The sequence below is a fragment of the Vanessa atalanta genome, chromosome Z (genome assembly GCF_905147765.1).
Source record: "Vanessa atalanta chromosome Z, ilVanAtal1.2, whole genome shotgun sequence".
NCBI classification, from domain to species: Eukaryota; Metazoa; Arthropoda; class Insecta; order Lepidoptera; family Nymphalidae; genus Vanessa; species Vanessa atalanta.
The window spans coordinates 13,604,242-13,617,261 of record NC_061902.1 but is presented as its reverse complement, the minus strand read 5'-3'; the positions used below and the strand labels follow the sequence as shown (position 1 = coordinate 13,617,261).

Genomic DNA, 13,020 nt, shown 5'->3' with positions numbered 1-13,020 from the left:
ATGACCAAAAATATTAAATAAATAAAAAGTCTATTGCGGGGTTTCATGTATTCATAATTCTTCTAAAGACAATTCACGGTTACATTTTTATTTTTTTTATTTTTGACAACATAATTCATTATTTCCGAAGCTTCTTAAATCGGTATGTTGTTAATATTTTTTTATTATCTTAAGTATTTAATTTTGTATATATTTTCCAGTACATTGTATCATAATAAATAATTATCGTGGCGATCAGCGATGTGATGGCGAGACTCGTCAGTGCAGAGGGTACAGTTAAGTGGAGCGGAGGGTTCCGACGTTATTATATATACATTATTGGTACTGATTTTATTTATACTAAAATTATTATCAATACACAACACTAAGTATTGTATTTTGTATGGGAGGAACCACCAATCACGGGTGGGTGGTTCCTACCTAGACGGGCTTGCACAAAGCCCCACAACCAAGTTGTAGTAGTAGTTTTTATGTCACATTTTAATATTTCGTGCATGCCACCAAGTGCTGGTGGCTTTATCGTCAATATTGTTTTTATTTTGTTTGAATTATAATTTGTTTCCAATGAGATATAGTACCAAAAATACCGCTTTTTCCTGGAAATTTTGTATGTTTATGTATCTTAAATCGCTGGGCACGAATATTCTCCTTGAATACGGTACGTTTTTTCCGGGAGCGTAGTTGTTTTTAGACTATCAGTACATACTTACATGCTAATAGTCAAAAGGTCATTCTATATTGAACAAAGTTTTGATTATGACTTAGATTTTGTTACATTATTTAAAATATCAATCAGATGTTAAATAAAAATATTATAATTATTTATTTATTTTAGTATGTATAAAAATAAAATATTGTATTTTTTAAATGTTCATTTCTGGAATATTAAAGTAAAGTAAACACAAAGTAGCAGTCAAATTAGAACTTATTCCACCACGCTACTCCAATAAATGTGGATATACATGTGGCAGAATTTCATCTACACGTGCAGCCGTTTATTTGGAATGTTTTCACGCCCAGCGTAAGATGAATTGTAGACACTAATTCAAGGTCCTAAGCCTTTTTGAATAACAATACTTTGATTTGATTTTTCAGTTTTATGCATTTTAATCATGATTAAAATCATAAATCCCGTATAACAAACTATTCCAGATTCCATTCATATGTCTTGTCGATCAGAAATATTTATGTTTGTGTCTAAACACAATCAAACTTAAATTTTAGTCGTCCGCACTAAAAAATGTCTATAGTTTGTAATGTCACGGGCCCCTTTGTGGGACGCCACATGCATTGACACGACATTAGGCTCGTCGCGTTACAGAGAAACAGTGTTAAGGATGGAAACTTGTAGCTTTTGTTCGTTGTTAATTCTAAAATATATTCTTATAGCCTTACTATAAAAATATTACTTATAGTGATAGTGCATAAACATTTCTAAAAGTTTAAGCCTTATGTTACTACTGAGAAAGGGATTCATTTGGAAGCAATATTTTCCGTAAACTGCTAAGTATTCTTCTTCATTCATAAGTGTATCGTGATTTGTCCAATATATACTTTTAATTCATAAGAATAAGAAGAAGCTTAAACTAATTACGACATAAAGTAAACCAGACACGAAATTATAGTGAATCTATGTACTTATAAAATTGAATAATTGAAAAATTAACTACAGAGCTATGACGGGTCATACCTATATAGATCAGAAGATATATATATATATATATATATATATATATATATATCTATTATAAGATGTATAATTAATTACTTGGTGGTGGGGCTTTGTTCAAACCATCAGGTTATTTCGCCGCCAAACTGCAATACTTAGTGCTGTGGTGTTCCGGTTTGGCGAGGGCGAAGGGCGAGTGAGCGGAACCATTTTAGTTCCCAAGGTTGGTGGCAATATTTTTTACAGCGCCAATATTTATTGGCTGTGGTGACCACTTAACATGAGGTGGCCAATTTGCTTAGCCGACTACATATTACATAAAATATAACTCAATTGTAATTTTATTACCGGTTCTCGATAGAAAGTTCTGAACGTTCCGAACTGTTAATTTTAAAATTATACATGGTACGACTTACAAATGCTCGTAAGAGCCAACATGAATAAAGTAGATTGAGATTTATTTTAATCTTTTTCATAATAGAAATATAATATGCAACATTGTAAACATACAAAAACTGTCAAGAGGTACAGTTTAGTTTGGTTTTTTTTCGTTTTCACGTAAACAATACAAGATCTACTAATGGAATATTCCTTTTTAGTTTAACAAATTAGATTAGACGTAAAATAAATAATAATAAATATTGTTTTAAATAATAATAAATATTGGACAACATCACATACATTACTCTGATCCCAATATAAGTAGCTAAGGCACTTGTGTTATGGAAATCAAAAGTAACGATGATACCACAAACACCCAGACCCAAGACAATATAGAAACTGAAATTTTTTCTACATCGACTCGGCCGGGAATCGAAACCGGGACCTCGAAGTGGCGTACCCATGAAAACCGGTGTACACACTACTCGACTAAGGAGGTCGTCAAATTTTTACGTGTTATTACTTTTAAAGTGTTATATATATTGTTTCATACCATTCAGTCGCGTAGCTAACATAGGGCAAGGTGTATTAAAAAGATAATGGTGTGGCACGTCCGGGCAACTGAGGTGAGGGGGCTGAGAATAATATATTTAAATTAAATCAATGACTTGAGTATTAAACAAGATTTTATTTCCATAATAATAAATCCATAGGATGACTAAACATATATAATGATATTTATTAATACTAGATGATTTTTTTTTATCTACAATTTCTATCCGTAATTTTGATAAGTTCTCGCGCAATGATACGTAAAGAAAATTGGTTTTCACAGTATGTATTTTTTTCAAATTGATTACAAACTAATACAGAAGCCCATTTTCTTTCTCCATCCATCGCTACACCGGGCTCTGTATATGCCCAACTAGTCCAGCTACGTATGTCGAATAAATCGTTAACAATTTTTTTTGCTCTAAGTGCTTTCGAAGCTAACATTGCCACACAAAAACTTTATATGTAAGGTGTAGGATTTACATTGTTCGCAATATCTACCTAACTTTAATACATTGATAACTCTCACAGTAACTATTTTTATTTTTAAAAAGAGGCGATTCACGACAAATTTAGTTAAGCTTTTGTTTTAATTATATATTATTGGAACAAAGATCTTTTAGGCCTTATGTAGTACAGGAGTAGTAGAGCGAGCAGAACTCGTCACGAAAGGAAAAAGCGTTATTCCAAAAAGAGAAATAAGAGCTCTCTAACCTCTCTTTCACAATCTCTTTGTTTCTTTCTAAATGGTTTTATATAAGATTACTTAATTATTATTTTTTTATTGCGTCAATTCAAACAGCATTTTTAATAACAATTATAAGTATTTCTTGTCATTTAATTATTTTCAAACATTTCAACGTGCCTGTAATTTAATACGTAATATATAGCAAAAACAACTTTATTCCAACTGGGTGTCTTACGTGAAAAAACATTTTTTTTTCTAAATAAGTGTAACATTCATATTCAAGATTGGGTTTCACTTTGTGGCTGTGACGGCCCACGTCAAATGTCAACATGTCGGTATAATTATGTAAGACAAACAAATATTACACAAAAACAATAATATTGAAATATCAAAAACATAAAGTATAAAATAACTATGGCAAGCTATGTAAATAATTCAGGATAGTAAAAAAGTGTAACCATCCTGATAACTTAAAAGTTCAAATCATAGATCGTAGATGGCGTTAATCATTACTAATAAACATAATGTTATTTTTGTCAATTGAAACGATTTTGTATGTTTTTGATGAAATAATGATTAAATTAGTCAATAGCTCGTATGTTTTATTTTTCAATAATAAGGTGGAACTTACTGGAAGGTACCACTTTACGTGTAATCGAGGAACCACGTTGTGGTCACGCTTTATAGCCTAGTCATCGTAAGTCTAGAGAAAATATATAGATGTCGCTGCTAACAAATATTTTCACATGAATTAATTTGGTATACTTAAATGAATTAAGTATTATCAGATAAGTTTATATATTAAAACTTAAGTAAATCAATAAATATGAAAACTTAATTTTATGAACATAAATATTAACTAATAATAAAGGAATAATTTTGTTGTTACGCATTTGAACATATTGTCATTGTAGGTCAAGAGAAAATATGTAGATGTCGCTAGTAGCACATATTTGTTCGAGCATAATTTAAAGAAAAGTTTGCAACAGAAATGTTGTGCAAGAGGTATTATAATTATGTGTGTCATATTATTAAAACATAAACTACTTGAAACATATTAACCAGGGATGCATCGATACGCCTTTTTGCCGATACGATACCGATACCGATACTCTTAGAAAAATATCAGCGATACCGATACACTTATCGAATTTAAATAACATGTTGATTGATGGTTTTTATTTAAAAAAATATATTAAAATAAAACGTTACAGACTTGAAATGTGAATATTGGTAATTAAGGTTCATTAATAAGACTTAGTAACTAAAAATACCTACATTAATCAAATATTTGTTTAAAAAAACAAAGTATTATCTCGTTTACAACAAAACAAGAGGCGCGTTTACATTACTTTTTTAAAACATGTAATTTGAACAGTATCGTTGTATCGGTCAGAAAAATATCGCCGATACCGATATATCGGAAAACCTGCTGTATCGCCGATATATCGGTATCGGTATCGGATGCATCCCTAATATTAACAATGCTTAATATATACTGCAAATACGATTTATTTTTCAATTTAAAATCATATATTTGCTTCCTTAAATCTAATATTATATATGTTTATATATATATAACAACCTCAACTTGTAATATTTAAAAATCTTTGTGCTGACATACAAAATATAGAGAGAGTGGTAATAGAGAACCTCACTCTCATGTGGATGGGACGCCAAATCCGACACGTCTGGAAAGAGGTCACGTGCAGGATCGTTATCGTATCTTTACGTGCTTTTCGAGGCACGCGTGTACTCTACACACTCCCAACTTCCAGACACCGGGCTGTTACTGAGAATATTTCGATAGAAAAACCCATTACATTTTTTTTCGTCTGACCTACCCCAACTAGCATATAAGTGGTACAAGCAGCGCTACAATAACCACTTTAAAGGTATAAGTAACGTCTTAGCCTGAATAAGTAAGTGCTGTGGCAGCGATACACAGGTTTTATATCGCTTCTATCTATAGCTCCATAAAGGGTTCACCCTATACCGGCCACAGCAGCGGTACGATCCGTGGGGCTATTACGGTTCGAGCATATATAATATTTGTTGCGAATTGAAAAATGTTGCATTCGATAAATAAGTATTATGGAGTATTATGCAGAAAAATACCACTTTTGGCACTTCTTTCGAACTACCTCTCAAATATAGTAAAAGGGATTTTAAGGTCCTCATTATATCTATTTTAAAGCTGTAGACTAAAATAATACTGCCAAGAAATTCCATTAATGATATAAGTAATATTTATAACTCAATTATAGGGCTTTTACGTTCGTCATATTCTTTTAGGTCTCATAGTGTTATTAAGTACATTTGTAACTTTAATTTGTATCTAACGCATGTACAAAAACTCTATAACATATTTTCGTATCATCAAAGCCACAATTGTTATTACTAAATGAATATCACCTTGCCGCAAAAAAAATATAAGATTATCTTATAAACAGGTGAAGAAAGATGCAATCTATATTATAAAGCAAGAAAACGATACTGTTTGCTTGAACCGTTGATTCCAATACTCGGTTGTACCTTATAACTAGCCACTAAAGGTGCAGTCAGGCATAAACGATAATATATTCGCTCATTAAAAATTATATTTAAGCGAAACAGTTCGCGTAGATGTTTATTCATCACGTAATCTGGTACTGACGACAGACAACTTTGCGGTACCTATATGAAAGCGATCAATACATAAATAGGTAAAACTAACTGTAACTATGACGTTAAACAAATTTTAGCAAATAACCCTAGCCTCTAATAGGGTGTTATGTCATTTGATTCTATATCATTAATTATATCACATTAAATAAATTAAAAATCACATTAATTAAGTAAATTTAATAGTTTCTATTACATACATGTAACAGAAGCTATCAAATTTACTTTATTGTATATACAATTATTTTCGTTCGACGACCTCCGTGGTCGAGTAGTGTGTACACCGGTTTTCATGGGTACGCCACTCCGAGGTCCCGGGTTCGATTCCGTGCCGAGTCGACGTAGAAAAAATTCATTAGTTTTCTATGTTGTCTTGGGTCTGGGTGTTTGTGGTACCGTCGTTACTTCTGATTTCCATAACACAAGTGCTTTAGCTACTTACATTGGGATCAGAGTAATATATGTGATGTTGTCCAATATTTATTAAATTATTTTCGTAATTAATTGATCAATAATAATTTGTAAAACTTTTACTAATATTATTTTATATGGCATAAACACTATTTCTTATTTTAAAAAAGATTGAGCTGTCGCTAGAAAAAACTAAGATGATTGCGAGGGTTTGTAAAATATAGATATTAGAGCATTATTATAAGACGTTATTTTATTTTGTCATATTAAACTACTGAAATTACACAAATTAAAATTTAAACAAAAGAACGATCGTTTAGTCTGTAGAAATCAAATAAAAACAATTATTATATTATACATATGTTCACAAGTATTTAGATATTCGAAAATCTATAATCGGTATACTATAAATTGCACGGAGTTTGGAATATTGAAATCAATACCTTTGTTGAGAACTTCTTAAATCAAATAGGGTATCATATTTTTTATTGAATGTTACAATACACAAAAATTAACTACTAAATTCAGGATTTGAAATAAAAAAAGAACATTTTTCAGTAAAACGTTTATATTTAAATATATGAAAATAACATTAATTATTTTAATAACATTGAAAGGTTTATTTAAGAATTAATACACTCTCGGTACTGGTGGGATGGTTTCAACTTCATTGTCCAATGTCTTATCGATAACCCGCCGGTAGGTTATATCGACTTTCCCAGTTTTTAAATCGACTTTTGAGAGGCTGTGTTTCCTCCAATGTTGGTTGATTGGTTTCGGTGTCTGTAACAATGATAAAAATCGATAAAAAATCCACATATATAATATTAAAAATGCGAATTTAATTCTGTCTGACTTGTTGCTCTTTCACGATATAACCACAGAACCGAATTTGATCAAATTTGGTTTAAATTAAGCCTGACCTCCAAGAAAGGATATTAGTTAATTTTTATGTCGAACAACGAATAGGGCTGGTCAACTAGTGATCTATATAATATAATATACAGCAGACAAGTTATTTAACTATTGTATGATTTTTTATCTACGATTCACGGGCGAATATGATGATTCATTTGCACCGTCCCGTCTGCCTAACTATAAAATAAAAACAAAATATTTTAAATGTGATAGATTTATTCTATTGTGCCAGTATCATGCTGTATTGTGTGTCCCTATGTTAAAATATGGTGTATGTAAATGTATGTGAGAGCCGAGATGGCCCAGTTGTTAGAACGGGTGCATCTTAACCGATGATTTCGGATTCAAACCAAGGCAAGCACCACTGAATTTTCTCGTGCTCAGCAGCGAAGGAAAACATCGTGAGGAATCCTGTATGTGTCTAATTTCAACGAAATTCTGGAGCAAACGCATTGGAGCAGCGTGGTGGAATATGCTCCAAACCTTCTTAGCGGGAGAGGAGGCCTTAGCCCAGCAGTGAGAAATTTACAGGCTGTTAATGTAATGTAATGTAAATGTATGTGGATTGTCCGGCAACCGTTGTTTGTAGGTCAGTGTTAGAAAAGAGAGCGTGTATCGGCTAACGCAGTGTAGAACGTCCTCCACCCAAGTGAACTGATGTTCTGAAAAAATTGGCGGGACTAGACGGGGTGATCAGCAAGACTTCATTATTTGGCGCAGTTTGAGAAAGGTCTATGTGTAGCAGTAGACTAATATTATCTAAATAATTATGATTCTAATGATTTCTGAGTTTGCATTTTCACCTGTCCCTTAGTAGGCTTGCTATAATCCATTTCATCAATTCGTTTCGGAAAGTCATCTCTAAAATGGGCGCCGCGACTCTCCTTACGATTGAGAGCACAAGCTACAACTTGAACAGCAGTCTGGAGCATGTTCTGAAGTTCCAAAGTCTCAATCAGATCGGAATTCCAGTTAAGCCGTTGATCTGTTACACGAATGTCATCGAACATCTTATACCATTTCTGTATCTCGGTGTTTGCTGAAATGTAATGAAGATTTCATGTTTAAAAATGGGAATAAGTTTTTGCTAATGCACATATGTATGTACTTGTGATGTCAACATGGCACCATCAACTTAAGGCCATTTTGTAAATTTTATCTACTACTAGGGATACATACCATCAACCTTCTTCGAGAACGATTCCATAGGATAAATACAACAATCATGCTAAGCATATTTCTTTTGGAATCGGTGGTAAATTTATGAGCATCAACAAAGAACAGTAATGTTGCTTCTCTTTGAACGAATGCAATTTAGAAAATAATTGTTAATGGAGTGTTCTCTCATCTATCTCTGACAGATTGTTTTTTCATAATATAGTTTTTACTACTACAGTAGTTTTTGTTTCTCACGGGGAAGCAAAGGGCTTAGACAAATAATTAACTAAATCAAGAATATAAAATTCACGCTTGTCAATGTTCTAAATTTAAACAGTGTTATTACAGCGAACTCTGACCTTCTGGTAGAAGTTTTATACATTTATTGACTTAATATTTTCCAGAGCGTGTTAAGCGTCAGTTTTTAATCGTTACAAGAAAGTTTACTCGCTTTTTAATATTGATAAATATATAGAATTTTGTTGTACTAAATTTCTTTCAATATTTGTAGTCGCTTTCCGACTATTAATAGTAAAACACAGATAATATATATTTTACTAAAAAGGTTTAATAAATTTTCTGATATTTGTGCCGTTTTTTGCAAATGATCTGATGATGATTAAATAAATTTGAAACATTGCACACTTTTTTATGCATGACAATTAAAATGATAAAGAATATTACAATCTTGACTGAATTAGTTTAAACATGATATGCAACAAAATATTATTTTTATATTGGCATATCATAGTTTGTATTATAGATTATGTTTCTAAATCATTTAAATCCTTCTCAAGCTTACAATACAATTACAAATATATTACCTTCACTAAGTAGTTTTTGGTCTCTGAACACACCACATTTGTTTTGCATAGTGGACCTCATTAATTCTCGCAATTCGTGTACAGATGTAGAACCGCGTAAATTTCGCACCTTATTCAGATTGTCAAGGGCGGAGTCGAAAATGCTCTAAAAATATTTTTTTATTTTTGTTTTGTTATAGTAGGAAGACACGACCGCGGGTACCATCATCGCATGGTGGTACCCTTTCACCATCTATGTAAATACTTTGTATAAAGTATTACTATTTGGTAAAGAATATCTGAATACTATATTTAACAAATGTAGTTAAAGCTCTTACTTTCTTTAACTCTGGTTGTTTTGCACCTGGATTATCTATTTTAGCTATGTTTAAACCGATTGCTTTGCCGAAAACAACCACGTCTAGTATAGAATTTGCTCCCAACCGGTTAGCACCGTGGCAGTTGCTTACAGCTTCCCCGGCAGAATGAAGACCACAAACAACCTTGTCACATCCATTATCGTGAATTAACGCCTGGAATTATACATAATAATGTTAAAAAAAGGTCATGACTATGATGAAATCTATTGGAATAAAATAACAGTTTAAATTCCAGTGGGAGTAGTGTGGAGCGAAATGGAATAGTAATAAGAAGAATTAGTGGGTCAGCGTGCACAGATGAAGTGATTTAGCAATTTATTTTATAGTTAAAGCCAAAATGTATAAACATAATGTTATGTATTCGATTTATTCCAAGATTGACAATTGTATTGCCATGTATTATATTAAATAGTTTAGATGAAAATGAAATACGGAATCACTTTGTTAATTTCACATTGTCTAGTCTACTGAAAGCTTACAACATTCTTAAAATCTAATTTGCATTCCTAATTTTTGGAGCTTGTCGAAAAATATTAATTCGTTATTGCGAAACTCGACTCCTTGTGATCAAAATGTAACTGTTTTTGTCCAGTAGATTTTGGGATAAAGCCCGTGACTGACAGACAGACAAGAGTAATTATTAAAATGTTTTTCATTGGATTTATAAAGCTACAAAAATCTATGTCGATGTTTTTATCGTAAAATAAAATGTTTGTATTAAACATATTTTTATACTTTAAATTGCAACATCTGTACGAATATTATAACGCAGAAAAGACATGTTTGTAAAAAAATATATATTAAAATCGGACAGAGTAGCTAATTCATTAAAATAATTGTGAATTTTATTTTTTTCTTATTAAGTACCTCTCCTTTGTAATTAATTGGTATGCCACCCATCGTATAATGAACTGTTGGTACGATGGGAACAGGTTGCGTGTAAACATCAGCTCCCGTAAATGTCCATGCCGTCTCAGAAATACCGGGAAGCCTTTCTCGAATTACTTCTGGAGGAAGATGATGGAGTTGAAGGTATACGTGATCTTTCTTCGGTCCGACACCTCGACCTGAAAAATGTAATGTTGAAAATTATTGCTAAATACTTGTTTATTTGGTTAACCATCAAGTAAACAAGAATACAGTGGCTTTGTGCAAGTTTGTCTAGGTATGCAAAAACGATTCCGTGATGGTTGCCGAAGAGCCGAAGCGGATACCGCTGGATTTTTAGTGGGTGTCTCGAGGGTATTAGACGCACCAGGCATCCTGAGCACCGGCGAGTTCCAGATACCCCTTTACTTAATGAGTAAAGCATTTTTAAGACGAGATAAAAAAGTAGGTGCTACCTTATTAGTTATAGTAATTTTATCTTCTGGTTTATAACTTGAGTGAGCCAATGTAATTAAAAGTACAAAATATATTCTTAATTCCCGAGATTAGTGCAGCATTGATGACGTAAATAATTTTAATGATGAAGTTATTATTATTTAACTGTTGAAGATATATTGTTTAAGCTGTAAAAGTCTTAGGAACTGTTAAACATAAACCAACATTTAGTAACTTTACCTAAATCAATAAAAAAAAACTTCTAACAAATTTTCATAACTAGGTATTATTTTAAGGCGACTGCTGGTTTTTGGCCTGAACATCTACAGAAATGAAACAAGGTACTACGAACCAACCAGTTCGCCAGTCTTTTTTGTATTAAATACTTTTTAAAATTTATTAATAAATTCAAATCATTTGTAAAAAATACATTGGTAAAGAAGTCATATTATTCAATACAAGTTTATATAGATGATAAAAAGCGTGAAGCTAATACTTTTTGACTTTCAAGCAGGATGTATTACGTACTTATAAGTATAATTGTATTTATCCAAAATGACTGTATTTTTGCCGGTTCTTCTCTGTAGAAACTGCATTCCGAACCGATGGTAGTTTTACTTATACACATTTTTTATTTGTAAAATGACGATTCAAAAGTGCGTGTAAAAGCCTTCTGGAATAAAGTATATTTTGATTTTGATTGTATTACCTTGTCGTATCTCAGTTGCGATAGATCTTGAAACAACATCTCGACTTGCTAAATCTTTAGCTTTTGGGGCATATCGTTCCATAAACCGTTCTCCTTCACTATTAACGATGTAACCACCTTCGCCACGACAGCCTTCCGTCATTAAACATCCAGACCCATACATGCCTGACAACGACAAAAATATTATTATGTACCCTACCCTACTTCGTCATTAATATTATATTTATGCTAATCTTTGTTTTATGAAATAATTAAATATATAGTTCGATAAGTTAATTATAAAATAGCTTAAAAAAAAGTTTAAAAAAAAAAAAATACAAAATACAATTGACTGGATAAAATAATATAAAAAGAACCAAAACGGCAAGTATTTCAATAATAAACATATAATAAAAGAGTTCTTACTATTCATTGATTTTACTCTTATCAAGATCAAATTTTTGTAGTATCAATATTTACACAAATTTCACAATTCTTATCTTGCAAAATAAAAGAGCATACGATTTTTTTCCATTTAATATAGCCTACGGACCCTAATAGCGAAAATCATGGAGTTACACCGACATACATACATATACAGTTCAAGTAGCAAAATAAGAAAGACGTCATAAAAATACATCAACTTGAAGTTGTCGTCAAGTTATACCTGTTGGGTGAAACTGTATAAACTCCAAGTCTTGTAGTGGAATGCCGGCCCGGGCAGCCATGGCGCAACCATCTCCCGTGCAGGTGTGCGCAGCGGTGCAGGAAAAATACATCCGAGGGTAGCCTCCTGTTGCTATGACAGTGTTCTTTGCCTGGAAACTGTTACGAACGTTTACATTTTAATTGCATTATATATTTATTGAGTTATGCTTTTGGCACGGTATGAAAAAATGATGAGGTGACGTAAGAACTACATGATTAAGTCACTTGAAATAGGCGAGTCACCCCTTATAATAGTTTAACAAGTTTATCTTAACACAAATTTTTAATTATAAATATTTAAATTTGTGAGTATGGAAAAAACAATATTTAGCATACTTAAACATATTTTTTTTTTATTTTAATTATTATTTATTTATATAAAAATAAAATATATGTATATCTCTAAAGGTTGTGTAGAAAAAGTAAATTTATGTGAATCAACATAAACCTTTACCTTTTATCTTTACTTATTTATTGCGGTTTATTTTAACTATCCTCTTGTTTTTAAATGTAACGTCATAAAAGAATACGAGTATTCAAAAAACCTGTGTAAGTCTTACTAAATTATAATAACTATATTCAAATTGCAAGTGCAAATGCTCATGTTATAATCTAAGAATTATAGAATAATTTTATGAGCTTAAGGAAATATAAAAGAAACAATAAATTTCTCCTCG

The 13,020-nt window shown here is 31.6% G+C and overlaps 1 protein-coding gene across 1 annotated transcript; it reads right to left on the bottom strand.

Annotated features, from left to right (window-relative positions):
* Window positions 1-6,995: 6,995 nt before the first annotated feature.
* Window positions 6,996-12,414, bottom strand: LOC125075730 (succinate dehydrogenase [ubiquinone] flavoprotein subunit, mitochondrial-like). Its single transcript, XM_047687429.1, has 7 exons — window positions 12,303-12,414; window positions 11,657-11,821; window positions 10,492-10,691; window positions 9,583-9,777; window positions 9,266-9,410; window positions 8,087-8,322; window positions 6,996-7,148 (listed from the first exon to the last, which is right to left on the bottom strand). Exons 1-7 carry the CDS (start codon window positions 12,412-12,414, stop codon window positions 6,996-6,998), a joined length of 1,206 nt encoding a protein of 401 aa, XP_047543385.1.
* Window positions 12,415-13,020: the final 606 nt, after the last annotated feature.